This window comes from Cloeon dipterum, chromosome 2 (assembly GCF_949628265.1).
Source record: "Cloeon dipterum chromosome 2, ieCloDipt1.1, whole genome shotgun sequence".
NCBI classification, from domain to species: Eukaryota; Metazoa; Arthropoda; class Insecta; order Ephemeroptera; family Baetidae; genus Cloeon; species Cloeon dipterum.
In genome coordinates this window covers 6,978,519-7,006,139 of record NC_088787.1, presented here as the reverse complement: position 1 = coordinate 7,006,139, position 27,621 = coordinate 6,978,519, and the positions used below count along the sequence as shown (strand labels likewise).

At 36.3% G+C, this 27,621-nt stretch overlaps 1 protein-coding gene and 1 long non-coding RNA gene across 3 annotated transcripts in view; both read right to left on the bottom strand.

The window, feature by feature from the left end:
* Positions 1 to 1,900: 1,900 nt before the first annotated feature.
* LOC135935059 (uncharacterized) lies at positions 1,901 to 2,748 on the bottom strand. Its single transcript, XR_010574169.1, has 4 exons — positions 2,477 to 2,748; positions 2,271 to 2,418; positions 2,094 to 2,211; positions 1,901 to 2,033 (listed from the first exon to the last, which is right to left on the bottom strand). It is a non-coding gene; the product is annotated as an uncharacterized LOC135935059 (long non-coding RNA).
* A 3,651-nt stretch (positions 2,749 to 6,399) lies between these two features.
* Positions 6,400 to 27,621, bottom strand: part of LOC135936381 (WD repeat-containing protein 55 homolog) — a 38,312-nt gene continuing 17,090 nt past the window's right edge. For both annotated transcript variants that reach the window (XM_065479175.1, XM_065479176.1), the window contains exon 5: positions 6,400 to 6,748. In XM_065479175.1, the coding sequence (XP_065335247.1) occupies positions 6,505 to 6,748 (244 nt within the window). In that variant the 3' untranslated portion in view covers positions 6,400 to 6,504. The remainder of the gene's footprint in view (positions 6,749 to 27,621) is intronic.

Below are 27,621 nucleotides of genomic sequence, written 5' to 3'. Positions count from 1 at the left end.
TTTAAATTCTCCACAATTCGAAAATGTGAATCCTATCTTGAATCAATTGGTCATAATGTTCCTGGATAAAAGTTAACTTAGCATTCATAATAGATCTGGGTGCCTCTGACACAGTACTCACCTCACTATCCACCATTTCAAAAATTACTGTTTCAATTCTTCTGACATAGTTGCGGATAGAAAAACAAAAGCATTGCTTTGTGGGTCATGATGGGGACCCAATGGATGGATAGCATTCATTCTGTCGAATCGCAGAGATATTTTAGTGATTTGATTTAGTCAATTATAAATTTTGCTTACAGTCTAAAAATATTACTATTTCTGAGTGCTGGCGGGAACGTTACTCGCCAATCGCCCATTACTCCCTGGTTAGGAGCATTAGGTCCATTCCCTGGGCCTTGCTGTCGTCTCTCCGCCATTACTGGAAGTCTATCACTAGTAAAATATGCTGCAATTACAATGTTAGAAAATAGGGAAGTGTGAAATAAATTAAAAATAGGATTACATGAACGAGATACGGCGTTAAAAATTCGAAGAGAAGACCTGGTGAGAGAGCTGACAGAAAGCTTATGTGGCCCACAGATTCACTCTCAAGACGAAGGAGAATTCTTTGAACATTTTATGTATGGAATTACGGGAATTAAGAATATGCCAGAATCTCGCTGAAGTAAGGGAGCATTTTGAGAGTTTGTGGGATGTGAGGCAATGATCGATCAAGCGCTTCAAGGATTTTTTCTCTTTACTTGATGTGATCAGGTATGTTTCCTTTTTTCACTGTTGGAGCGAGTTATGAGTTATACCTCGAGGATTACGAAGTAAAGCTTGCCGCTCGCCCAAAATATGCGGCTGCATTTTTGTGAAATTCATAAAATCCCTAAAATGTAGCTATTCCCACTTCCCACCTTCTAACGACAAAATTCCATTGAGTCTATTGCAATCATAGAAAAAGAAAGAAAACTTATAAAAGTAATTTTGAATAAAATTTAAAATGGACCAATGTTACAATATTATTTTAAAATTAAAATGGGGTCGATTTTTCCATGTAAAACAAAAATACAAAGGAATTCAGGGGACGACTGCCTTAAATTTTAATAATTTAAACCTTAAGCAGAATTAAGTAGATTAATACACAGAAACAATAAAAAATTGTCACTAGCAACAAAAAACCGAAGGTCATAAAATATTAGTTTTAGCAGTTTATTCAAATGTGCAATAATCAAAAAAGAACTTTTGCATCAGATAAAATTATAGGTCTCATATACAACCGCGCAAATTTTTGGGTCACATGGGCAGCCGCCAGCAGCCGTGAATCTTTGCGGCTAAGCTGAGCCAGCCGACGGTGAAAAAGGTTAAAAAATTAAACAGTGCAGGAGAACAAAAATATCTTCCGACCCTTCAAGCTGTTACGAAGTGTCAAACTTCAAATTTAAAATATTTTCGGCCGCCAGCTGCCACCGCCGCTGGGCTGAAAATTCTGCTAATTGTAAGCCGGTCCCATTTGTTGCAACATAAAATCTAGCCGCTGAGGTCTTTAGTTAAAATAAAATGTTGCAAATTTCTTCAAAATTTTCCTCGACAGATCTGGATTCCTCTTGTTGAGATCTGTCCAGCGCTTATGGATACTTTTTGTCGAGAAATAAATAATATTTGAAGTATTAGGGATACATATTCATTACCATTTGAAAAACATCAAAGCTGTACAGAGTCTTTCAGTTCCAATTTTTAAAGACAAAATAGAAATAGTTATCAAACAAACTATTAGATAGTTAAAAAGTACAAAATGTGCAATGAATTTGTAAAATCGATCCTTCTTTACCAATTGATTTTTACTAAAAATATTTTCTCATCGACAGGAAGGAATAAAAAATAAATGACAGGCAAATTTACTTCTATATAACGACTTTTTTATTTCATTTAGCTCATTCTTGTCCTTCGTCTTGTAATGCTAATATTTGTTCGTCTTGACCTTCTTGAGTTTCCCGCGACGATGCGAAAATGTGAGTCATATTTTGAATCAATTGGTCATAATGGTCCTGGAAAAAGGCATTCTTAGCATTCATAATAGATCTGAGTGCCTCTGAGACAGAACTCACCTCACTACGCGCCATTTCAAAAATTACTGTTTCAATTCTTCTGGCATAGTTGCATATATAAACAAAAGCGATGCTTTCTGGGTCATCATGGGGACCCAATGGATGGATAGCATCAATTCTGTCGAACCGCGAAGATATTTTAGTGATTTGATTTAGTCAATTATAAATTTTGCTTACAGTCTAACAGCATTATTATTTCTGAGTGCTGGCTGGAACGTTACTCGCCAATCGCCATTTACTCCCTGGTTAGGAGCATTAGGTCCATTCCCTGGGCCTTGCTGTCCTCCCTCCGCCATTGCTGGAAGTCTATCACTCGTAAAAAATGCTGCAATTATAATGTTAGAAAATAGGGAAGTGTGGAAATAAATTAAAAATAGGATTACATGAACGAGATACGGCGTTAAAAATTCGAAGGGAAGACCTGGTGAGAGAGCTGGCAGAAAGCTTATGTGGCCCACAGATTCACTCTCAAGACGAAGGAGAATTCTTTGAACATTTTATGTATGGAATTAAGAATATGCTGGGATTTCGCAGAAGTAAGGGAGAAATAGATTGTGGGGTGAGGTAATAAACCAACCAAGCACTTCAAGGATTTTTTCTTTTTTCTTGATGTGATCAGGTCTGTGACCTTTTTTCACTGTTGGAGCGAGTTAGGGGTTGTACCTCGGGGATTATGAAGTAAAGCTTGCCGCTCACCCAAAACAAGCGGCTGGATTTTTGTGAAATTCATAAAATCACTAAAATGTAGCTATTCCCACTTCCCACCTTCTAACGACAAAATTCCATTGAGTCTATTGCAATCATAGAAAAAGAAAGAAAACTTATAAAAGTAATTTTGAATAAAATTTAAAATGGACCAATGTTACAATATTATTTTAAAATTAAAATGGGGTCGATTTTTCCATGTAAAACAAAAATACAAAGGAATTCAGGGGACGACTGCCTTAAATTTTAATAATTTAAACCTTAAGCAGAATTAAGTAGATTAATACACAGAAACAATAAAAAATTGTCACTAGCAACAAAAAACCGGAGGTCATAAAATATTAGTTTTAGCAGTTTATTCAAATGTGCAATAATCAAAAGAGACCCGATTTGCTAACTAATTTCTCATTGCTTATGCGCGCCTGGACCCGATATCGAGGGCTCGAGTGCGCCAGCCCGCTGTGACAAAAAAAAAATCATTAAAAATGTTATCTTATTTTCATCAGCATTTGTTTATGCATTTTAAAATAATGGGAGGCATTCGAGCAGTTCGGAAATCTAATACTGGCTACTATGGCCCTGCACGGGTGTAAAAGTAGTGCGGGTTTTAACCCGCGGATAACCGACTCGTGGTGTGGTTTGGTTTAGTTGTTTGTCATATTTGCGGTGGGTGGGGTGCGGTTGCGGGTTTATGCACTAAAAAAACGCGAAATATTTTGCGAAGCTACCAACAGATCACGCCACCATATATTTTAGATTTTAAGGCACTTTGCTCTACAATTTCAGAATCAATCCTGCCACTGTGCATTCTTCACTTAATATTTATTCGTTAGACGTGCTGAAAACCTATATCGGTTAAGCCAATCCGTACCAAATCGTGAAAAACTTGTTAATATAAATATAAAATATTTTCCGACGTTTCTATTGCGAATGGCTAGACTGATTTTCGTTTTCAGCACGTCAAAGGAAAGCATATTAAGTGAAGAATGCACAGAAGCAGGATTGATTCTGAAATCACAGCGGCAAGTGCCTAAAATTGAAATTTGTTAACAAAGTATACGGAGACGCCTTTTTGTTGGTGGCTTCGAACACTAAGGGTTTATGCAACTGGTTAATTGCTAAATTTATGGTATGAAGTTTGCGGTTTAAAAACCCGTGGGTGCGGGTTTTCGGAACGAACCGCACTGCGGGCTCAAATTTAGAATTCCGTGAGTGGGTGCGGGGGAAAAATCCACCCGTGCAGAGCTCTAGTCTGCAACCGCACCAAACGCAAGGAGTCCAGGAGGCCAGCGAGCGTTCTCATTTAGGGTTGAACGACATGATGCCGCTCGAATTGAAGGACTGCACGCGGCGGAAGAATTCCCCAATCTTTGCAAGGGCTACCTGTGGCAAGTGCATTTTGTGATAATAAAGCTTCTTTTGGGAATTCTCGCTCTATTCTCCTCCTGTTGTTATTCACTGGACAAAAATGACATATTTCTTTCGGGTTCAGGTCACATTGTAAGCATCACAAAGGAAAAATATTTTGACACGGTATACGAATTGAGGGGAAAAAACCACCATTGAACAGACAAAATTCCACTTAAATATTTTAGGGGAAGGGGGGGGGGTTTGAGGTAGGATGAGAGAGCAGAAATGTAGGATGAGATGAAATGCAGTCTCACACACACAACAGAAAACAGCGCTTCGTCAGAGATATACAGGGAGGACATCAGGAAATTATTGAGGTAATAATATTAAATATTTGTAGTGTTTTCTAGATCACAATAATAGGGACTCGATGGACACATAGCATTAATTCTGCCGAATCGGAGAGATATTTTAGTGATTTGATTTAGTCAATAATATATTTTGCTTACAGTCTTAAAATTTTGATCTTTCTCACTTCTGAGGAAACCGATTTTTTCCAATTCTCCATTTCCCCCTGGTTAGGAGAATCAGGTTCATTCCCTAGGCCCTGCTGTTGTTCCTCCGCCATTACTTGAAGTCTATCACTTGTAAAAAATGCTGCAAATATAATGTTAAAAAATAGGGAAGTGCGCTTCGAGTTAAAATAAATTTAAAAAAAGTTACATGAACGAGAAACGGCGTTAAAAATTCGAAGGGAAGACCTGAGTGAGAGAGCTGACAGAAAGCTGATGCGTGCGCCCACAGAGAGCTCAACTGAGAGACAAAGGAGCATTTTTGGAATTATATGTATGGAATTAACAATATGCTAGGATTTCCCAGAAGTAAGGAAGAAATAGTTTGTGGGGGGAGCCGGGGGAGGTTATGAACCGACCAAGCACTTCAAGGCTTTTTCTTTTCTCTTGTTGTGCTACCATTTTTCACAGTGAGGCAGCAAGTTAGGGGAAGGTACAAAAGGTCTCTGTTCAATATTGTTGAACCCACCCATTATTGAACAAAAGCTTTTGTCAAACAATGATAACCATATTTTACGTTTAGAGGTCATGGTTTGACAGGAAGAGGAAATTTTATAAGAATTTTCAGTTGAAGACAAAGTTAATATACATATAAGTATTTTTTTAGAGTCTTCTGTAAAACTATTACGTTTTTCAAATGGTGGAATGTCTCCCGGTACTTCAAAATCTGATTTATTTCTCTACAAAGACAATCCCAAAAGCGATGAATCCTAATCTGTCAAGAAAAATAAAGTATTAATCTACTTTATCCTGGTTCAAAAAAATTTTTTTTTTCAACAGAGAGCGCAACCATAGACTTTATTAAAAATTTAGTTTTAACGAATTTCCGCTACAATTTCAGACTCAATCCTGTCACTGTGTATTCTTCACTTAATTTGCTTTGTTTTTTGACGTGCTGAAAACTAAATTCGGTTCAGCCAATCGCCGTAGAATCGTAATGAGTTTTTTTTTTAATAAAAAATATTTTCTGACGTTTTTACGGCGAATGGCCGCTGGACTGATTTTGGTTTTCCTTTTTCCTTTTTCTATGATCGCGATCTCGGCACAAAGGAAGCCTGTTTTTTTTAAATGCAGTGCAGTGGTGAAAAACGGTTTTGGTTCAATTTTTACCAGTTTCTTGCAGGCAATGTTTTCAACTTATTTTTCAATAATTTTCTAATTATAGTCCGTAACCTTGACTTGAAAGATTGTCAGAGATAAATTTTTGGAGAAATAGAGGCAGCAAAATGGCAATTTAAAAGAAAATATCTGCACAGTGGAGGAAATTTTGAACACTCCGACCAAAATTTTAGATTTGCACAAAAGAAAAATGGAAAGAATTCATTTCTTGCAATTCTTGAGCAAAAAATTGGTAAAAATCGAGTGGTAAAAACCGTCAAACACCAGTGGTGAAAAAAACCGGGTGGTAAGCAAATGCAACCCTGTTTCAATTTCCATGATTTCACTGAAAACTAAAACGCCAAATAATTTAATGTTTCCTTTATGGAATAGACACATATCTGGAGCATTCTAGCTCAAAAGGTCTTTAATCATAATCAATTTAGCGTTTAATTTACTCTTATAAAGTTCCTCGCGTTTTAAGAGCACCAGTTTTTAGCAGATTTCCATTTTTCTGTTCAAGCAAATAATTTAGACCATATATAAATCCCTTTTATTAACCTCAAAAATCTATTAAGAGTTTAAATGCATATTGCTTTATAAACGTAAAAGGACGCTGTCAATATTAAAAATGTCAAGTTCCTAAATAATTGTACCACTCTATTCATAAAGGCATAATCATTTGTTCACGCCATGTCTTGGAAAAAGTCGCCGGCGTTTCGTACATTAGACGAGGGCAGGTTGTGTTTGAGCACCTTCTTGTCGTTCTTCTCCCTCTCGGACACGACCAGGCCGTCTAAGTGGATCACGTTAGAAAAGCCGCTTGTCGCAATCAACTCACCGTCGCCAGATGCGTCCATGCTTTCCACGGTCGACGACAGGTGTGTGCCGACAATGCCAAGTTGCTTATGCGGGAACAAGTGTGTCGCTCTGCAAAATCAATGTTCAACTTCAATTTTTGTAAAATATGCATTTGATAAATACAAATAAAATGGAAACTGATGTTTTTAAAGAGGAACGAAAGTGTATTTCTCCGCAACACACAGATTAGGTTCTAATGATCATGCACAGTTAAAAAATATAGAGCTAGCAGTGTAAATTTTCAAGAAAATCAGCCTCAAATCAAAGTTGGAATAATTGTCTTAACTGGAAAATTCTCAGAGGAATACATAAAATTTAACTTTCAAGGTTAAAAAGTACTTTTTTATCTTCTCACTGATAAATTATTCTAATTCTGAAAGCAATTAATTTCATTTGCTCAAAAGAGAGGATGGATTTTGGGGCACTTTTGGTCAGAAGTATGAAAAAAATTGTTCGCTTAGGGTTAACTTTTCATAACTTGACAAAAATTTCAAACCAATCCGAGCACTAGAACGCTATCTAGTGACGTTTTTTATCATTAAATTTGTATCCTCCTAAATATGGTAAATGAGCCAATTCTTTCAATACTTCATAACTTTGCTCAGAGTGGTCCTAGAACCAAAATTAAAAAACTGATGTACTCGTCTCAACAAGGCAAACAACTTTTATGTTGACCCCAAAGTCATAGGTCAAAGTTCAAGGTCATTAAAATTGATATTTTTATTTTAAACTCAAATTTGAAAATGATCGTATTGAAAATTTTATTTTTTCTATAGCCATTTTGTAGAGCACGAAAAATTAAGTTAGAAACGCTAAAATTTCAAATGTTTTTAATATAAACTGAAAAATATGAAAACTCATGTTTTTCGAGGACGAGAAAAAAAGATAATCGACCAAATCTAAACTTCTAATCATCCGGTATTAAAAAACTGCATACTGTTAGACTCGTCTCGACGTCCCCAAGTGTAATAAAGGGGTATATGAGACCAACCAACCACCCAACCCCCTTTTAACCCCCTTAACAACGTGAAATTTAGCATTTTTCGTCCGTTTTAACACCTTAAGCACGACGTTGACGATTAATTGTCTTCTTCAAACAATTTAGTTATTTAATTCATTTCAAGACGAGTCAAACGGTGCGTATTTCTTGTAAGTAGGACCACTAAAACCCTAGATTCGGGTGCGACAAAGTTTTTTTTATCGAGATGGAAGCAATAAAATGCTCGATATAAGCGTGGGCGTGGGTGGCGTGGGCCGGCATGCTCGCCATTGTTGATTGTTGAAGGTTGAGCGCTGTTGCCACGCATGCCCGGCAGAAGCTTTTGGCGCGAAAGTTTAGCGGTAGTGAGAAGGTTTAATTTTATCGATTAATTATGATATATGAAGAGTTGTTTGGTGGCTAATTTAATGAAAATATCTCCATTTGTGGTGGAAATAAAGTCAAAGTATTGGCTAAGTAGCTGGCCGCGAGCAGGAGGTGGATCATCCTAGAATGATCTCTCTTGTATTTTCGAGCTTTATGCTCGCTATTATCGTCATTTTCGGAAACAATGTTACGAATAGTAAAGCTCTAAGCAATATTAATTAACTTCGCGTGACTTCTACGTAACAATAGTCAACTTTTAAAACGGGGTGGAAACACATTCCCCGGGATATTCCGGTGGATCCACGGAGATTGGCACCTGGGTCCTAATTTTTCCTTAAACGTTAAGCGAGCACTGCCCATTTTGAAAGTAGGTTAGGTTCCAGTCGCTTACTGACTAGCGACCACCCAAAGAGGTTTCACGTCCACCCCCAGCATATCCTTCAATAAAGGAATCTTTTCAGCTGGCAGCGGCGGCAGCAAGCACATCGCATCCTGATTTCTCCTGTGAGCGTCGTCACTTCTCCTGCGCGTCTCTTGCTACCAGTTGCTCCTGTTTGCCTTGACACGTGTCACAGTCGCAGTAAGAACTTACGTTTCGTTTTTGAAGTAGCTCTTTATCTTCAGTAGCGTAATTTACTCTCTGTCGAATTTATCTCTGTCGAAAAGTCACTCTGAAATAATAGTGCGTTCGCCGGGACGGGAATGTATCAGGACTCTCGGAATCTCCCGGGAATTCCCGGCGCCAGCAGCCAAATTTTTAGAAGGGAACCACGGTCGGGACGGGAGCGGGAAAGTGTTGCCGAGAGCGGGAATTCCCGGTAACCTAGTCAAAATTCAAATTTCGCAACTAGCTTTTAATTTTCCTAGAATGTTTAAAAAAATTTTAGGAATGTTTTGTATATTAGATATTTTTTACGGTTTGATAACTTTATTAACTGTCCTAATTTCAATTTGCGGAGTTCAAGCTGTAATATTTCTTTTCTGTCATCCAATATTACTAAAAATGTTACAGAATTTTCTTTCATTGACGTGTGATGATTCTCGCAACTTAAAAGAGTCGAAATAGTAGTTCTTGATCAGTATAAAATGCATTTTTTTAGGTTTTGTTTGAGTATTATAATCTGCATTTTTACAAAAATTGAATTTTATTTGAAACGAAGTATTTAACGTGGCCCAGTAAAAATTGCCTCAGTGAATTTTTATATCAACCCAAAGTACATTAATTTTCAACTTCAACATGGAAAAATAAAAGAGCATAGAAAGTTTGTATTTGTAAATATATGAGAGCTAAGAATTAAAAATTATCAACGAACATTGCTGGTGTCTACTTTCGATTTCAAAATTTTTGGCGGGAAATCGGGAGCGGGAAGGATCGGGAAATAAGAGTCGGGAGCGGGAATTCCCGGGAAAAATATTTGGTAAGGGCACCAGGAAATTCTGGTAACAGGAAACATTTTTTCGGGACCAGGACTCCCAGGAAGAAAAATTTGCTCCCGAAGAACGCACTAATAATAATACCAGAGGGAAAATCCTCCAGAATTAGGTTTTTCTGCATTTTTTCGAAAAACCCAAAAAAGGTCACATGTCAAAAGTCAGAAATTTTGGAAAATTACGATGACTGTTGAGTGTTAAAATTTTCGGTCTTTCGGAGGAAATAACCCACCGATTTTTTTAAAAAATCCCTACTTTTGGTCATCCAGCATCATGAGCATTTTTGAAGTTCTATAAAAATGCATGTAATTCAGAAAAAAAATCGCAAAATTTCATAAAAAAAAAACTAAAATATTTTTTAGCAATGCAGTTTGTTTTTTGCGGAAAAATGCGGGTTTTTGCGATCGCTGCAGTTTACAGCGTGTTACGCGTAAGTTGTTAGTTGCGATTTTTGAGTTATGCAGTGTTAAAAAGCACATGAGCCGGCTGCAAGCCAGCCGCCAGCCGAGCCGATGAAATTTTGCCAGCCAGCCGCCGATGTCTGTATTGACGGCTCGGAGCCGGAAAGCCAGCCGCCGATCAACATGCGGGCGGCTCAGATGTCTATTTAAAAGTAATTATTATTTGATAAAAATTTATAATTTTTATTAATTAATTTGCGAAAAACAACTCATGTTTATTGGTATAGAATATTAATAATGTTCATATTTGTACGTTTATATCATTAAATATTAACTCTACAAGATATGGTACAATCAACATTAAAAATTTGCAATGATTCTATTTTTAAATTTCGAGTTCAATTTCAAAAACTTAAAAACATTAACTAATTTTATGAACCTGTCATATTTATGTCTTCAAGAAAGTTGTTCAATTTATAGTCCAGGCTCCAGACTGTGGACAAGTTGGTGTTTTCTCAAGAGGGATTTTTAGGTCTAATGTAAGTCAGTCATAATTTAAAACCATAATGAAAAAAATTAAATATAATTTAATTCAATCAGAAATTTTTCGAAATAATAGGAATGAAAAATTCAAATTCAAATATAATGCTGATCGACCGATGAGAAGATTTCTAAACATCAATTTATATTTTATATAAAATAATCAACATTTTTTACAGTGTGAAATGGTGTAAAACCTGTCACTTAAGTAGAGGAAAAATTTAAATATTTTTATCTAATTGGTAACAAAATTTTCAAATTTGTTTGTGAGGTATTAAAGAAATAAAACTTAACTTAAGTCAGTTAGCCAAACATGCAGTATCAAATTAGTATAGAATATCTATAATAATTCATGCACTCAATTCTCTCAATTTTTAATGAACTGTGACACTCAAGCACGTTTCGAAAGTGCTGGTTTTTAAATTAATTTCCAGCAAGCCAGTTTTATCCAGATTTTTACCGGCTACTAGGCAAATCAATATCGGCTATAGTGAGAAACTTCAGTACTAAAATTCTGGTACAGTAAAAAGTTTCACATTTAATTTTAAAAATTAAGGGCAATTCTCGTCCATTTATGAAAATTTAAAATAATTGAACATATTATACAAACTATAAAATCAAACACTGTTTATTCAGGAAATTATCTATCATAGCCATAAATATTCCATCCAACTTAGAAAGGCCGAAAATTTAAGCTAGCAAAATATCTGGTTTTAACTTTTATGAAACACGTCAAGAACTGGCTGGTCAACCAGTGCCCAAAGTTCCAAATTTTAATTAAAATCCGGAACTCTGGAAACTGGCTGATGTTCGCTGTTAAGGAAAATTAATTTCAATATTAAATATATTACCTTTTTGAAGGCTGCACAGCAAAAATTTTCTTTCCAACCGTCCATCATCTATGGGTGCCCGGAAACAGATCAAAGCTGAGATATGCAAACAGCGCGCAATAAAGGATTCTTCTCTTTTCCTCTTGAAAATAGCTCCTCCTAAAACGAAAAAAACAATAACAACAAATTATATCATGCATGTATATATTTTACAAAAATTCATGATGAATAAACAACCGATAAAAATAAGACTACATACATACAAACATTATGTACGTGTCTTAAATGAACTCTTCAGCCAAAATTATGGACAAAAAACTATTTTTTGAGATGTGATGCAACACCAGAACGAATGATATTGGAAAATTGCATCGCCTATTTAATTTTCAAGTTGATAAAAACGACAAAAACACGCAGAAATTCAAATTTTTGAGCTTGTGTTTTTTGGTACTAAACCAAAACAAACCAAACTCTGCGCGTAAAACCCGTAAACTCCCGCGACCAAATTAATGTAAAATCAAAACCCTTACCTTATACGACATAGCCATCATCCGATTAAGGGTCCGTTAAGCAGTTGATCTGTCACAAAAACCACTAAAAACAAAGGAGATAAACATACGCGGCCGCCAGACATGATATGCATGATGGCATGATGCAAGCAAGATGATGCAATCCAAAGTTCCAAACCAGCTGTTGCGTTGGCTGGCTGCGCGGGCGACAGTGGCGACAGTGCGACGAGCACGCGAGGCAAGCAGCGAGGGCGCGCTGGTGCTTAGTCCACACACTCAAGGATGGAATAATTTCAAGTCCGCGGAAAAATTAAATTCACCTCGAATTAATTGCAAATGTGTTTTCATTTGATTTGTTGCTCACGCAAACAGATTATTTTTTAACATCGCAAAAATAATTCAAGACTGATTCAAGCCTAAAGCATTTTGATTTATTTCGTGATTTTGAAATTTCTGGATCACGTGATAAACACGTGTTTCCGGATACGAGTTAAAAATTAAAATGATTGTTAATTGCTCCAATTGCATTTCAACTATGTTATTTTGCAGTTTTGTTCATTAATTTATTGATTGTAAGGGTAAATAGTTAAATTTGGCTACTCGTGTATTTCAACTTGAGTTGATCGCGTGTTTAACACGGGTGTTTAGACATCTGACAGTGAGCCAGCCGCGCCGCGCCGCGCCAGCCGACTCAGCCGGTCCTTATGACATCATTTTTCTTGCAGGGCATGGTTTGACAGGATCTAAGAGGAAATTTTATAAGAATTTTCAGTTGAAGACAGAATTAATAAATGTATTTTTTTAGAGTCTGTAAAACCATTCTTACCAATTGATTTTTATTAAAAAAAATCTCGTTGACAGGAAATATAGTAGTAAAAAAAATAAAAAATTTACTTCTATATAAATATTAGTTTTTTTATTTATCTCCTTATTCTAGTCCTTCATCTTGAAATGCATGTTTCATCTTAAACTTCTTTCGCGTCTTCTCGATCCGAAAAACCGAATCTTACCCTCGATCATATCGTTAATGTGTATCTCTGGAAAAAATAGAACCATCATTCATAATAGCCCTGCTGGGGGCCTCTGATATAGGCCTCTATAGTAAAAGTCCCTTTTCTATTTTCATGATATAGTAGAGCAGAATATCGAAGGGGTTGATGCCCCCAGTTCCCCGCCATGGAGCTCGCAGCTCCAGCGCCGGCAATCCAAGCCCATCTCCTGGAAAATTGGCGAGGACCACGAGACCACTGTCGACGACTTTAAGAGCATGTTATTTAGCGGACGTCGAAAGAGAGTAGTGCATTTTATGGACGACTGAATTGTGAGCTCGCGAAACATCGAGGAGCATTAAGACACGCTCGACTGGGTGTATCAACAGCTTCGTTCAGCCAAGCTCAAACTGAAGCCATTCAAAATGCTTTTTTGAGATACGAAAGTCCTCTTTTAGGGCACAGGGTAAATTGTCAGGGCACGCGTGGTCTTTGTGGCCGGACAGTATAATTAAAAGACGTTGGTCTTGATTTGTTGGCCCTTGCGCCTGTTCATGGCAGTGGCAGGTGGCAGGTCAAAGAGTCCCTGCAAGAAAAAAAATATCACTGTGACGTCATATTGACATCACCTGATATCACCCGGGTGACGTCATATTGACGTCACTTAATGTCCGTCACAATTGGATCAATATTGATATCATTATGATATCACGACCAAAAAATTTTCCCCAAATGCTATTATTTTAATAGCATTTTCAAAACTGACAGTTTTTGGATCCGTAATCCGAGCTCCAACCTGGAGTGACGTCAATATGACGTCATATTGACGTCACTTGAAGTGATATCTTGACCAAAAAATTTTCCCCAGAAAATTCTCTTTGAATTATTTTAATAGCATTTTCAACCTCAAGTTCTAAAAATGCAATAAAAATAATTTTCTTGTGAAAATTTTTTGGTCGTGATATCATAATGATGTTAATATGATCCCATTGTGACGGACATTTAGTGACGTCAATTTGACGTCACCCTGGTGATATCAATATGACATCACAGTTATATTTTTTCCTGGAAAATTCAATTAATTTTTTGATTAGGAACGAAGAACACGCATATGAATTATATTTTATTGTCACACACATCGCATACAATATAATTCTAAGTGAAAGGAATCCCCACCGTTAAGATCATCAGCGGAAAAAGTAGCCCCGTCACGCTTGTCACTTTTATTTTAAAAATCTTAATCTCCCAGCCATCGCTAATTATTTGCGTTTCAACCCAATCAAAAACATGGAGTTTTATCCAATTTATAAAATAAAAATATTTACTGATTTCCTTGTTCATGCATTAAATTTTCCATACCTGCAATGACGTCACTGTGACATCACTTTGATATCACTCGCGTCACAATTGCACTTAAGTGCAAGAAAAATGATGTCAGTGACGTGAAAATGACGAAAAATTTTGTATTTTCAAAAGGCTTTAAATTTTTATTTTGAACAACTAAAAACAAGTTTTGTTGGTTTTCCATTGAAATTTGAGCAAATTTGGAAAATTTCCCATTCCTTTAATGACGTCACTGTGACGTCACTGTGATATCACTCACGTCACGATTTTGATTTTGAACAACTAAAAACAAGTTTTGTTGGTTTTCCATTGAATTTTGAGCAAATTTTGAAATTTTCTTCATCCCTCCAATGACGTCACTGAGACATCACTGTGATATCACTCACGTCACGATTGCACTTCCGAAGAGACGAGGAATGAAAATGATGTTAAAATGATATCATATTGACATACTCACGGTGACCAAACGTTTTAATATTTTTCCGTTGATATTCTAAAGAAATCAATATAATATCTCTAAAATTTTCCAATTTTGGAAAAATTCAAAAAATTTAAAAATTAAAAAATATTTTTTTGTCATTTTTTCATACTTTTTTAAATTATATTATTGCAAATGGGGCCTACAATTCAGGTGTGCAGGGCCACGATTCGATGTGACGTCAAAAAGTGACGTCAAAGTGATATCAATATGACATGCTCAGCGTGATGATTTTTTGAAATTCTGGGGATGCGCGTGATATCAATGTGACATCAATGTGATGTCTCAAAAGAATTTTAAACAAAAAAATATGAAATCTTTGATGATCATTAACATTTAAATTAATTAATTAATTAATTTCATAATTTTTGTTTCAAATTCTTTTGGGACATCACATTGATGTCACATTGATATCACGCGCATCCCCAGAATTTCAAAAAATCATCACGCTGAGCATGTCATATTGATATCACTTTGACGTCACTTTGACATCACATCGAATCGTGACCCTGCACACCTGAATTTTAGGCCCCATTTGCAATAATATAATTTAAAAAAGTATGAAAAAATGACAAAAAAATATTTTTTAATTTTTAAATTTTTTGATTTTTTCCAAAATTGGAAAATTTTAGAGATATTATATTGATTTCTTTAGAATATCAACGGAAAAATATTAAAACGTTTGGTCACCGTGGGTATGTCAATATGATATCATTTTGACATCATTTTCATTCCTCGTCTCTTCGGGAGTGCAATCGTGACGTGAGTGATATCACAGTGATGTCTCAGTGACGTCATTGAAGGAATGTGAAAATTTTCCAAATTTGCTCAAAATTCAATGGAAAACCAACAAAACTTGTTTTCGGTTGTTAAAATAAAAATTTAAAGCCTTTTGAAAATACAAAATTTTTCGTCATTTTCACGTCACTGACATCATTTTTCTTGCAGGGGTGTCAAGACACGCAGACCAATAAATGCTTTCTGGCTGGCTGGTGCACTTGGGACTTGCTGTTCGGTAGAGATCGGAGAACCTTCTGCGAGTCAGACCAAATGCAGCCTCCTCGATAACTCAGGGGAGGTGCATTTTAGGCTGCCGGGGTTGGACGCGATTAAGGACGGTATAAGTAGGACTGGCGGACACCGCCATATTTACAAACGGGACACCCACTTCCCCTCTCTCAGCTATACGCACCGTGTAGCAGAGGGGAAGTGGGTGTAAATATGGCGGTGTCCGTCACTGTCCGCCAGTCCTAGTTATACCGTCCTTATTTTTAGACGCGATAGTCGGTGATTGGAATGACAATTCAGGCGCTGAATGCGCGAGAAACTGTACTTTCACATTGCTCGTTTCTCGCTTTTAAAGCGGAATGATAGTGAATTTCCCCGCAAAATCCTTTAACACGCTATGGGTACGTGGAAGCCATGACAGAAATTCGTCTTTCTCATAGTAGTAATTCGTCTTTTATTCACGTCTCGTGGTTTAGTAATTATTAAGATCAGGATCAGGAGCAAGATCAAGATCAGAACCGAGACTGAGACTGTGAAATTACATAAATAATCAAAAATCACATTCACAATAAATGATTATAACAATAAAAACATCATTCAAATACAAACAATTATGACACTTACCCCGTAGTTCGGGTCTAATAGCAAATAGTTTTTATGGACTTTGCTTGCACCAAATCTCATCCTAGCCGGAGAGAGAATATTGTGTTGCGACTGCTTTGGTGCGAGTCTGATTGTGCAGTGGGGGAGAAGGTGCAGTAAGGGTGCTCTGCTTGTCGCACACCTTTGTACTGCCACCTGGCGATACAGGTTAAATGCAAGGTAGTTATTCGGACAGTAGTGGCGAGAAGGCGCCACAACGCATACAGATTGGGTCCTAAAAATCATGTGCAGTTAAAAAAATACATAGGCAGCACTGTAAATTTTCGAGAAAATCGGCCTCGAACTTAGCATTGTTTTAAATGGAGAATTTTGTAATTCGGGACAGGGACGGGACGAATTTTGTTATTCGGGACAGGGACAAACTGCAGCGGGACAAGGGAAGTTTTATCGTCAGCAAATGCAGCATTAAAAGCCTAAAGATAAAGATTCTCAGCAAAAAATCTGCTTTTTTTGCAGGATTTTCTGCGATTTTACGCATTTTTTTCCAAGTACATGCGTTTTTATTGAAAATTAAAAATTCTTAAGATGGATGACCAGAAATAAGGATTTTTAAAAATTAGTAGAAATGCCACTGGTTCCACCAAAAGACAACCAATTATTGTAAAACAAACAGCAATTTTCCAAAAAATTTGACACTTTTTTAGCGCGAAATGTGATCTTTTCGGGGTTAAATTCGGGAAAAAACTCACCCAACTCTTTTTATGCGCAAAAAACTAGTGGTGCATTTTTGCGTTTTGCAAAATTGATGAACCCTCAACCAGTGGCTTTTATGTATACTGATTTTTTAACGTTCCTATTTTTGGTCATCCGTCATCCAGCATGAGAATTTTTTATTTTCAATAAAAGCATATTGCCTGGTCCCTTATTGAAACAGCACACGAATCGATTCTTGAGGATCGAATTAGGTAAATTTGATATTTTTTCCGACTAAATTGTCCAGCATGACGTGCGTAGCACACGAGGAACCTTTTTTGCCGCCAAATAATATGAAACTTTTGTGCAAAATACCAAATTTACCTAATTCGATCCTCAAGAATCGCTTCGTGGGCTCAAAATTTTCGTCAAAGTTTATATCACCTCAGCATGATTTGAAGATTTTTCAATTATAATTGCGCTCTGAACTTTTAAGCTTTTTGACTCACTTTTTTAAGGAAATAATTACGCTCAGCTCTCTCTCTCTCTCTCTATCTATGAAAAATAAAAATTATGCTTCTGATTTTTTTTCAGTTTTTTGCCTCAAATATTCGCAATGCTGGACTTCAACGTTGAAAGCTTCCTGAAGTTTTTGCCGCCAGCAGAAAACTCGCAGCCTCAAGAGCAAATTCGCTTTTTAAGCTTGTTTTCGGTGCAGTCCTCAGACGCTGAGGTAAAACCATATTGTTCAAACCCAAGACCCTATAGTGTCTTAACAGCTCAAACTTCAACCCAAGCAGGTGGAACCAGTGACGACCACGTCCTTAGATGAAGCTGAAGCTTCAGTAGCTGCGTGTGCGGCTGATAAAAAGGAGGATGATGACTGTTGTTGGAGCGACGTTGCAGTGACGTACAGCGGAACATCGCAACAAGACTTCCGACGTGTGGATCAGGCGCTTTCAGCAGGTCTGGACAACATACAAGGTGCAGCTGACCTGGTGAAAGACATCTATCAGCACTTGAGACAGCAGGAGGTAAACTACTAAAATTGGCAATTTATCATAACTGAGAGGGTTAAATAAAGACGAAGTTTCTGAACAAACCAATCGATTTTTGAGGGTGTAATTGGGTAAAATGGGCTTCAATACTTCTAAAAATCAGTTTTTCTTTAATATTTATGTTCACTCTATATTTCTTTTTGGCAGTCTTGTCTGGACCTCCCCACAGCTTGCATCGGTCGATGGAGATCAAAGCAAAAGGAACGGGCAATATCGATTGATTGGTTGATAGGTGTCCACTATGTATTAGATTTTCTGCCAGAAACGCTGTTCCTTGCGGTGTCAGTTTTCGACCGATACTCACAGGTAATAAATTTTATACTTATTAAATTGAATAATACGCTGTGTAATACAAATAAAGAATTAAATTATAAATTTCGACGCAAAAAAATGATTTCCACTCATCAGAAACATACGAAATTCTAAAAGCTGATGAAATTTGTCATTTTTAGCATTTAATTGTTCTCTGAAATTGTTGAATTTTTCCTTAATACCAAAAAGTCAGCTACTATGGATGTTTCAAGATAAATATTTTTGCTCTTTGTTAAATTGTATATATACTAATCAAGATTCACGATGATTTGTGTTATTTTTACTACTTCACAATTTATTATAAAAAATTTATATTTTTAGGCAGTCATGGTTTCCGGCCAAACCAAAGATGTAGATCCCCGTCTGGTCTTATTGACAAGCATGATGATCGCCTTCAAGTACGGTGACGAGTCGGTGAACACCTTCAACGGGCTCGACAAAATTTACAGTGTGAACCCAATATTCACGAAAGAGCGACTGATCAAAATGGAGCTGGACATTCTCATCGCGATCGGATTCAAGGTCGGTCAGCCCATTTCGTTCGAGTTCCTGTGGATGTTCGCGAAGATTTTCAACGCCGTGCACATCGAGTACATCACCAGCCAGTACCTACTTGAACTGTGCCTGATGGGCGACGACAGTATGCTCGGCGTGCGACCTTCAATTCAGGCAGCTGCAGCATTTTCGATGGCCTACATCGTCAATCTGGAAGAGGAGCAGTACAAAAAACTCCTCCTTGCTCACCACGGCTCCGTATTGAGCGTCCTCGACCGGTTGTGGAACACCACCCTCCTTTGTGCCTATTCCGGCATCAATTTTAAAGAGGTCCAGAGCGCCATCGCCCTCCTCGCGGATTGCGTCCTCGAATTCTATTGGTCGAAGCAATTCAAGGTTTGTTTGGCCCTTATCGCGATTATGTGGGACAATATTTTAATGCTATTTATTTGTTTTGTTTCAGACGTTGCGGGGGAAGTACTCTGACGAGTCCGTGTTTTGTGCGAGCCTCCTTGTCGAAAATAGGGAGGAAAGAGTAAAATTAATCTCAGAACAATATAAAAAAAAGAACGCATCTCTGCAGTCAGAAAATTTAACATCAACTTATTCAGTACTACACACTTTATTCACAACTAAAAACATTTGGGCTTAATGATATTTTAAATTCATTTTGCTCATTTCGAGTCATGCAGAAATATCAGTCACAATCAGCACCTGCTCACTCATATGGCGCGAAAATGCGCCAGCTAAGAAGTTCTGCAGCCACACACAGGTGGCAGGTCGATAGCTTTTTAAGCCAATCAGAGGCCGTCTCGGAGTTTGTTGCCGGTTACGCCCACGGGCAGAGGGAGGCGAAGAGGGGCGTATGTGCGGAGTTTTTCGTGGGCGTAACAGGCAACAAACTCCGAGACGGCCTCTGATTGGCTTAAAAAGCTATCGACCTGCCACCTGTGTGTGGCTGCAGAACTTCTTAGCTGGCGCATTTTCGCGCCATATGAGTGAGCAGGGGCTGGTCACAATCCAGCTTTAATTGTTGTTATATAGCAGTGCTTTTCAAAGTCAGATTTTATCATATATTAAGCTGACCAGTATTTTCCTCTTACCCAATTTCCCGGACTGACATTTTAAAAGTCGTTGCCATATAAACGCATTGAACTAAAATGGCCAAAATGAAGCTTGAACTTAAGACATATAAAACTTTTATAAAAAGTTAAAACTCTACCAGAAGCCACATACATTTCTGCTAGAGCACGCACTTTTCTCTCAGAAGTTCAAAGTAAAATTAGAAAACAATTTGCTTTGCTGACTGAGTACTGAGTAGATTCTACATGTCCAGTTCAAGTGATTTTATTATATATTTAGGTTTATTTGTACTTGTAAATTATTTTTTTTTTGCTCTTTTTCTCCCTGTTTTCTCGGAGCGGGAAAGGCGCGCACTGCACTAGCACGAATGCTGAATTACGAGTGCCAATAACACCGCGAACGGGTGCACCAGGCCGCACATTTCAGGGACCCAGCCCACTCAAGGGCCACTTGCCTCCGCACCGAGGACTTTTTTTTTGAAACGCTAGACATTCTCTAATGTGATACAAACTGATTTTACAGTTTTCACGAATTTTCAACGTCTTGCTGCTCAAATGGCTATGTTGTAAAGAATTAATTTTAATGCGAATCTCTAAAAAATATTACGCAATTTTTAATCTTGTACAAGTCATTATTTTGTCTCGCGCGCGTGTCAATGAATGTAAATCAAAGATCAAGTGTGAAAATATGTTATAAAATTACATGTAAAAAATAAAAGTTTGATACAAAAACACAATTCAATTGTTTAGTTATGTGTGTCCACAGATATACTTCATTGTCAGACAAAGGAGCATTTTTTGAATATTTTTTATACATGTGGAGTTACGGGAATTAAGAATATGCCAGAATCTTGCAGGAGTAATGGAGAATTTTGTGATCAGGTCTGCTACACCTTTTTTCACTGTTGGAGCAAATGTTGAGGAATTCACGGGACTGTCTTAAATTTTAAAAATTTAAACTTGAAGCAGAATAAAGTGGATTAATAACTCAGAAACAATTAAAAATAGCCTTTAGTAACAAAAAACCGGAGGTCATAAAATTATTAGTTTATTCAAATGTGCAATAATTTAAAGAAAACTGTTTGCATCAGTTAAAATTAGATGTCTCATATCCAACCGCACAAGTTTTAGGCCACATGATGGGCAGCCGCCAGCCGCCGTGAATCTTTGCGGCTAAGCTGAGCCAGCCGCCGGTGAAAAAGGTTAAAAAATTAAACAGTGCAGGAGAACAAAAATCTTCCGGCCCTTCAAGTTGTTAAGAACTAGCTAACTTCAAATTTAAAATATTGTCGGCCGCCAGCTGCCACCGCCGCCGGGCGAAAAATTCTGCTGATAGTAAGTCGATCCGGCGTGTTGCCACATAAAATCTATATAGCCGCTGAAGCCTCCATTCAAAGTTAAAATTTTGCAAATATCTTCAAAAATTTTCTCGGCAGTTTAGGATTCCTCTTTTCGAGATCTGTGCAACGCTCTTGGATACTTTTTGTTGAGAAATAAATAAGATTTGAAGGATTAGGGAGACATATTCATCACCATTTGAAAAACATCAAAGCTTTACACAGTCTTTCAGTTTCAATTTTTAAAAAACAAAATACAAATAGTCATCAAAGAAACTATTAGATAATTAAAAAGTACAAAATGCGCAATGAATTTATAAAATCTCTCCTTCTTTACCAAACGATTTTTACTAAAAATATTCTCTCATCGACAGGAAAGAATAAAAAAAATAAATGATAGGCAAATTTACTTGTGTATAAATATTATTTTATTTCATTTAGCTCCTTGTTGTCTTTCGTCTTGAAATGTGACTATTTGTTCCTCTTGACCCTCTTTAAAGTCCAAACGATTTGAAAATGAGAATCGCAACTTGAATCAGATGGTCATATTCGTGCTGGAAAAAAAGTATATTCTCATTGAAAATAGATCCGAGTGCCTCTGAGATGGTACTTACCCTATCATTCGCCGATGAAAAAAATTCATTTTCAATTTGCCTCATATAGTTGGAAAAAAAATTAACACTATTAGAAAATGGTAAATGATCGGGACCAAATTCGAGTACAGCCATAATTCTGTCGAACCGCAGAGATATATTTTAGTGATATAATTTAGTCAATTATTTATTTTACTTACAGTTCAAAAATATTAATAAATCTGAGGTATGACGGATACGTTACTCGCCAATCCTCAATTTCTGCCTGGTTAGGATCAGCATTAGGTCCATTCCCTAGGCCTTGCAGTTGTCTCTCTGCCATTGCTGATAGTCTATCACTCGTAAAAAATGCTGCAATTATAATGTTAGAATATAGGGAAGTGTGGAAAAAAATTAAAAATAGAATTACATGAACGAGAAACGGCGTAAAAAATCGAAGGGAAGACCTAGAGAGAGAGCTGGCAGAAAGCTTGTGTGCGTTCACAGATTGTTCACTCTCAGACAAAGGAGAATTTTTCGAATATCTTATGTATGGAATTACGGGAATTAAGAATATGCTGGAATCTCGCCGAAGTAAGGGATAATTTTGAGAGTGAGTGGGATGTGAGGCAATGACCGATCAAGCGCTTCAAGGATTTTTTTCTTCTCTTTTGGTGCTGTGATCTGTGATCAGGTCTTGTGACCTTTTTTCACTGAGGGAGCACGTTAGGGGTTATAGGGGAAGATAGAAAAGGTTACAGCGTGTAGGACGGGCTGCTGTCTTCGCTAAATGGTCGAAACATCGTTCTTTTCAGGTTTTGCCAAATGATAAAAATATTTTATATACAGAGCTCATGTTTGACAGAACCCAAAACTTGCGCGGTTGGATTTGAGACACCTAATTTATCTGAAGCAAAAAGTTCTCTTTTGATTAATGCACATTTGAATATACATACTACTAAAGCTAATAATTTTACAGCCTCCGTTTTTTTGTTGCTAACAACTATGGAATAGCTTTTAACTGTTTCTTCGTGTATTAATCCACTTAATTCAGCTTAAAGTTATTTTTTTTTAAATTTAATCTGGTCCTCTAAATTCTTTGAAATAAAGGGCAAAAAAATTAATTTCCTTTATTTTGCAGGGAAAAATGGACCCCATGTTTAAAATATTATTGAAATAGTGGTCAATTTTAAAAATATTATTAATAGGCATTTCCCTTTTTCTATGATCGCGATCGGTACAATGGAATTTTCTCGTCGGAAAGTGAGAATTGCTACATTTTTGTGATTTTATAGATTTCACAAAAATGCAGTCGCATGTTTTGGGCGAACGGCAAGCGTTACTTCATAGTCCTCTTGGAAGAAAGGAATTTTGTTCAAAATCTTTTTAATTGCCACAGTAAAATTTTTCAAGTAGAGAAAATTAGAGCAAGCAATGAAACCTACTTAACTAAAACAATCTCATTTTCAGATTAAATTAATAAAAGACAAAATAAAAATTGTCATCAAACAAACTCTTAGATAAATTAAAAGTAAAAAATACGCAACGAATTCGGAAAATCTACACTTCTTGACCAATTGATTTTTATATTGCAAGGAAATAAAAAAAGTGAAAGACAAATTTACTTCTATGTAAAATATATTTTTTTATCTCCTTCTTGCCATTCTTTCATTTCTTCTCGATTCGAAAAAGCGAGTCTTATCCAAAATCAGACGGTCGTAATGATCCTGGAAAAGAATAGTATTCTCATTCATAATAGCTCTGATTGCCTCTGAGATGCTACTCACACTATCATTGGCCATTAAGAAAATTCCATTTTCAATTGTTTTCATATAGTTTTTCACAAAAACATAAGCCTCACTTTGTCCGTCACAATTGGGATTACATGGACAAATAGCATTCATTCTGTCGAATCGCAAAGGTATTTTAGTTATTTGATTATTTAGTCAATTATATACATATATTTTGCTTACAGGTTAAACACATTACGCATTCTGAGAAGTGGTGGGTATCTTTCTTGCCATTCCTTCGTTGCTCCCTCGTTAAGAACTCTACGTAAATTCCATCGGCCTGGCCGTTGTTCCTCCGCCATTTCTGGAAGTCTATCACTCGTAAAAAATGCTGCAATTATAATTTAATGTTATAAAATAGGGAAGTGTGGAAATAAATTAAAAATATAGAATTACATGAACGAGAAACGGCGTTAGAATTTCGAAGGGAAGACCTGTGTGAGAGAGCTGACAGAAAGCTTGTGTGCGTTCACAGATTGTTCACTCTCAGACGAAGGAGCATTTTTGAAATAGTATATATATGGAATTAAGAATATGCTGGAATATGTAGAATTAATGGAGAATTTTGTGGTGGGAGGCAATGACCGATCTCCTTTTCAGATCAAATCTTTAAAGACAAAAGAGAAATAGTATAGCTATCAAACAAACTCTTAGATAAATAAAAAGTAAAAAATACGCAACGAATTTGGAAAATCTTTTCCCATCCTTACCGATTGATTTCTACTAAAAACATTCTTTCTTTCTTCGACAGTAAATAATAATAACAAAAAAATTAAAGAAAAATTTACTTCTATAAAAAGTTATTTTATTTAGCTTCTTCTTTCATGAAATGCCTCTTGTTTAATTCGTCTTAACCTTCTTTCATTTCTTCTCGATTCGAAAAAGCGAACCATATCCTCAATCAGATCGTAATAATGATCCTGGAAAAAAATGGTATTCTCATATTCACAACTGCTGTGAGATGAGTACTCACCCTACTACCCGAATTTCCAAAAATTCCTGCTTCAATTGTTCTGTTATAGTTGTACATAAAAACATAAGCTTCGCTTTGTGGGTCATAACTGGGACCCAATGGACATATAGCATTAATTCTGTCGAATCGGAGAGTTATTTTAGTGATTTGATCTTGTCAATTATTATAAATTTTGCTTACAGTCTAAAAACATTATTATATCTGAGTACTGGCGGGAACGTTACTCGCCAATCGCCCATTGCTCCCTGGTTAGGAGCATTACGTCCATTCCCTAATAGACCTTGCTGTTGTCCCTGCGCCATTACTGGAAGTTTAACACTTGAAATAAATTTTAAAAAATAGGGAAGTGTGAAAATAAATTTAAAAAATAATTACGTGAACTACCGCAACGGCGTTAAAAATTCGAAGGGAAGACCTGGTGAGAGAGCTGACAGAAAGGTTATGTGCGCCCACAGAGATAGATCGATCTTACTCTCAGACAAAGGAGAATTTTTGGAATGTATGGAATCAAGAATATGCCAGAATCTCGCAGAGGTATTGGAGAATTTAAGAGTATGTGGGGTGGGGCACTGACCAATCTCCTTTTCAGATTAAATTTTTTAAGACAAAAAATACAAATTTATCATCGACAGGAAATGATAATTCAACAAAAATGAAAGACAAATTTACTTCTATATAAATATTATTTTATTTTATTTAGCTCCTTATTCTTGTCCTTCATCTTGAAATGCCTTTACATACGTGATTCGTCTTAACTCTCTTTTGTGTCTTCTCGATCCGAAAAACCGAATCTTATCCTCGATCATATTGTAATAATGTACCTGGAAAAAATATAACTCTTATTTTTAATGCCTCAGACCGTCAGAGTGCCTCTGATATAGTACTCACCCTATCATTCGCCGTTGCAAAAATTCCCTTTTCTAGTTTCATGATATACTCGTACAAAATGAAATAATTGACGCTGTTTGTGTCATGCCCCGAACAAAATGGAATCAAAGCATTAAGTCTGTCAAATCGGAGAGATATTTTAGTGATATGATTTAGTCAATTATTGTATATTTTGCTTACAGTCTAGCGCCTTTCGTAAATCTGAGTGTTAACGGGTAAGTTTTTTGCCACTCCTTAGTTTCTTCCTGGTTAGGAGCATTAGGTTCATTCACTAATAGGCCCTCCGCCATCACTGGATGTCTAACACTCGTAAAAAATGCTGCAATGAGACAAAAGATAATAGTGTAATTACTATATTTTTAAAAATGAGGGAGTGAGTTAAGTGTGCTTTGTGTGAAATCAATTAAAAATAGATTTACATGAACAACAACAAGCGGCGTAAAAAATTCGAGGAAAAGACATGTGTGAGAGAGCTGACAGAAAGATTGTGTGCGCCCATACCGATAAAAGAAAGCTCACTCTCTCAGGCAAAGGAGAATTTTTGGAATATTATTGTGTGTGGAATTAGGAATATGCTGGAATCTCGCAGTAATGGAGAATTTATGAGTTTGTGTGGTGAGTCAATGACCAATCTCCTTGTCAGATTAAATTGTGTAAGACAAAATAATTTTTTTTTAAACAAATGCGTTCATCGGTCCCAATTTATGCTAGTGACGCAACCCGGACCCGCTCCTACCCGATTTGTTAACTAATTTCATTGCATAATCGCGCCTAGTCCAATATCCAGGGTGACCAAAATTATTTTCTTTTATTTTCATTGCATTTTTATATCAGCAGTAATCTAATTTGCAGTTTAAATTTAGCATACATTCGTATTTAGGTTTATTTGAAAGATAAGAAAAGCTTAGAAAGGATTAAAAACCTGACATTTTTTTATGAAAATTTAAAGCAACATCGGTGATTTTAAAATACCCGCACCCGGTAGACTTAATCGGAGCCCGCCCAAACCCGGCCCGACGAGAGAATAAATTACCTGGTACCGGGTTTACCCGAGCATTTTGGTATACCGAAAAAATACCTGGCTTGCCGAACGCTCTATAAACTCTGAGAGACAAATTAAAAGTAAAAAATACGCAAAAAAGGTGGAAAATCTACATTTCTTTACTAATGGATTTTTACTAAAAAAAAGGTTTCATTTATAGTGCAGGTAAAATCGACGTTTAAAATAATATTGGTCCATTTTAAACATTATTCAAAATTATTTAAGATTTTCCCTTTTTCTATGATCGCGATCGGCAGAATGGAATTTTCTCGTTGGAAGGTGAGAATTACTACATTTTTGTGATTTTATAGAATTCACAAAAATGCAGTCGCATTATGTTTTGGACGAGCGGCGAGCGTTTCTTTTCCTCTTATGGAGCAGAGGAAGGAATTAATTTGTTTATTTTTTTACAAGGTCTGTTAATTTATCACAGAAAAAAATAAAGCTATATTAATGACGACAAGCAAGCCATGAAAATTTCTTAATTAAAACAATCTCCTTTTCAGGTTCAATTTTTAAATGACAAAATAAAAAATTGTTATCAAACAAACTCTATGAGATAAATAAAAAGTAAAAAATACGCAATTAATTTGGTAAAGCTACCCTTCTTTACCAATTGATTTTTACTAAAAATATTCTCTCGTCGACAGGAAATTATAAAAAAATGAAAGACAAATTTACTTCTGTATAAATATTATTTTATTTTATTTAGCTCCTTATTGTCCTTCATCTTGAATTGCCTTTATCTGTTTCGTCTTAAAATTTAATCAAGACTCATCGATTCGAAAAAGCGAATATTAGCCTCAATCAGTTCTTTATAATGATCCTGTAAAAATAACATTCTCATTCATTATATAGTTCTGATTGCGTCTGAGATAGTACTCACCCTATCATTGGCCACTTCAAAAATATCATTTTCCATTTCTACGACATTTGGGTAAAAATGAATATAAGTGTATCTCCCAGCTGGTCCATTAATATCATCATGTGGAACCAAAGCATTAAGTCTGTCGAATCGGAGAGATATTTTAGAGATATGATTTAGTCAATTATACATTTTTCTTACAATCTAACACGTTTCGCAAATCTGAGTGAAAACGGGTAAATTATTTGCCATTCATTCAGTTCAACCTGGTTAGGAGCATTAGGTTCATTCACTTGCTGTTGTCCCTCCGCCATCACTGGATGTCTAACACTTGTA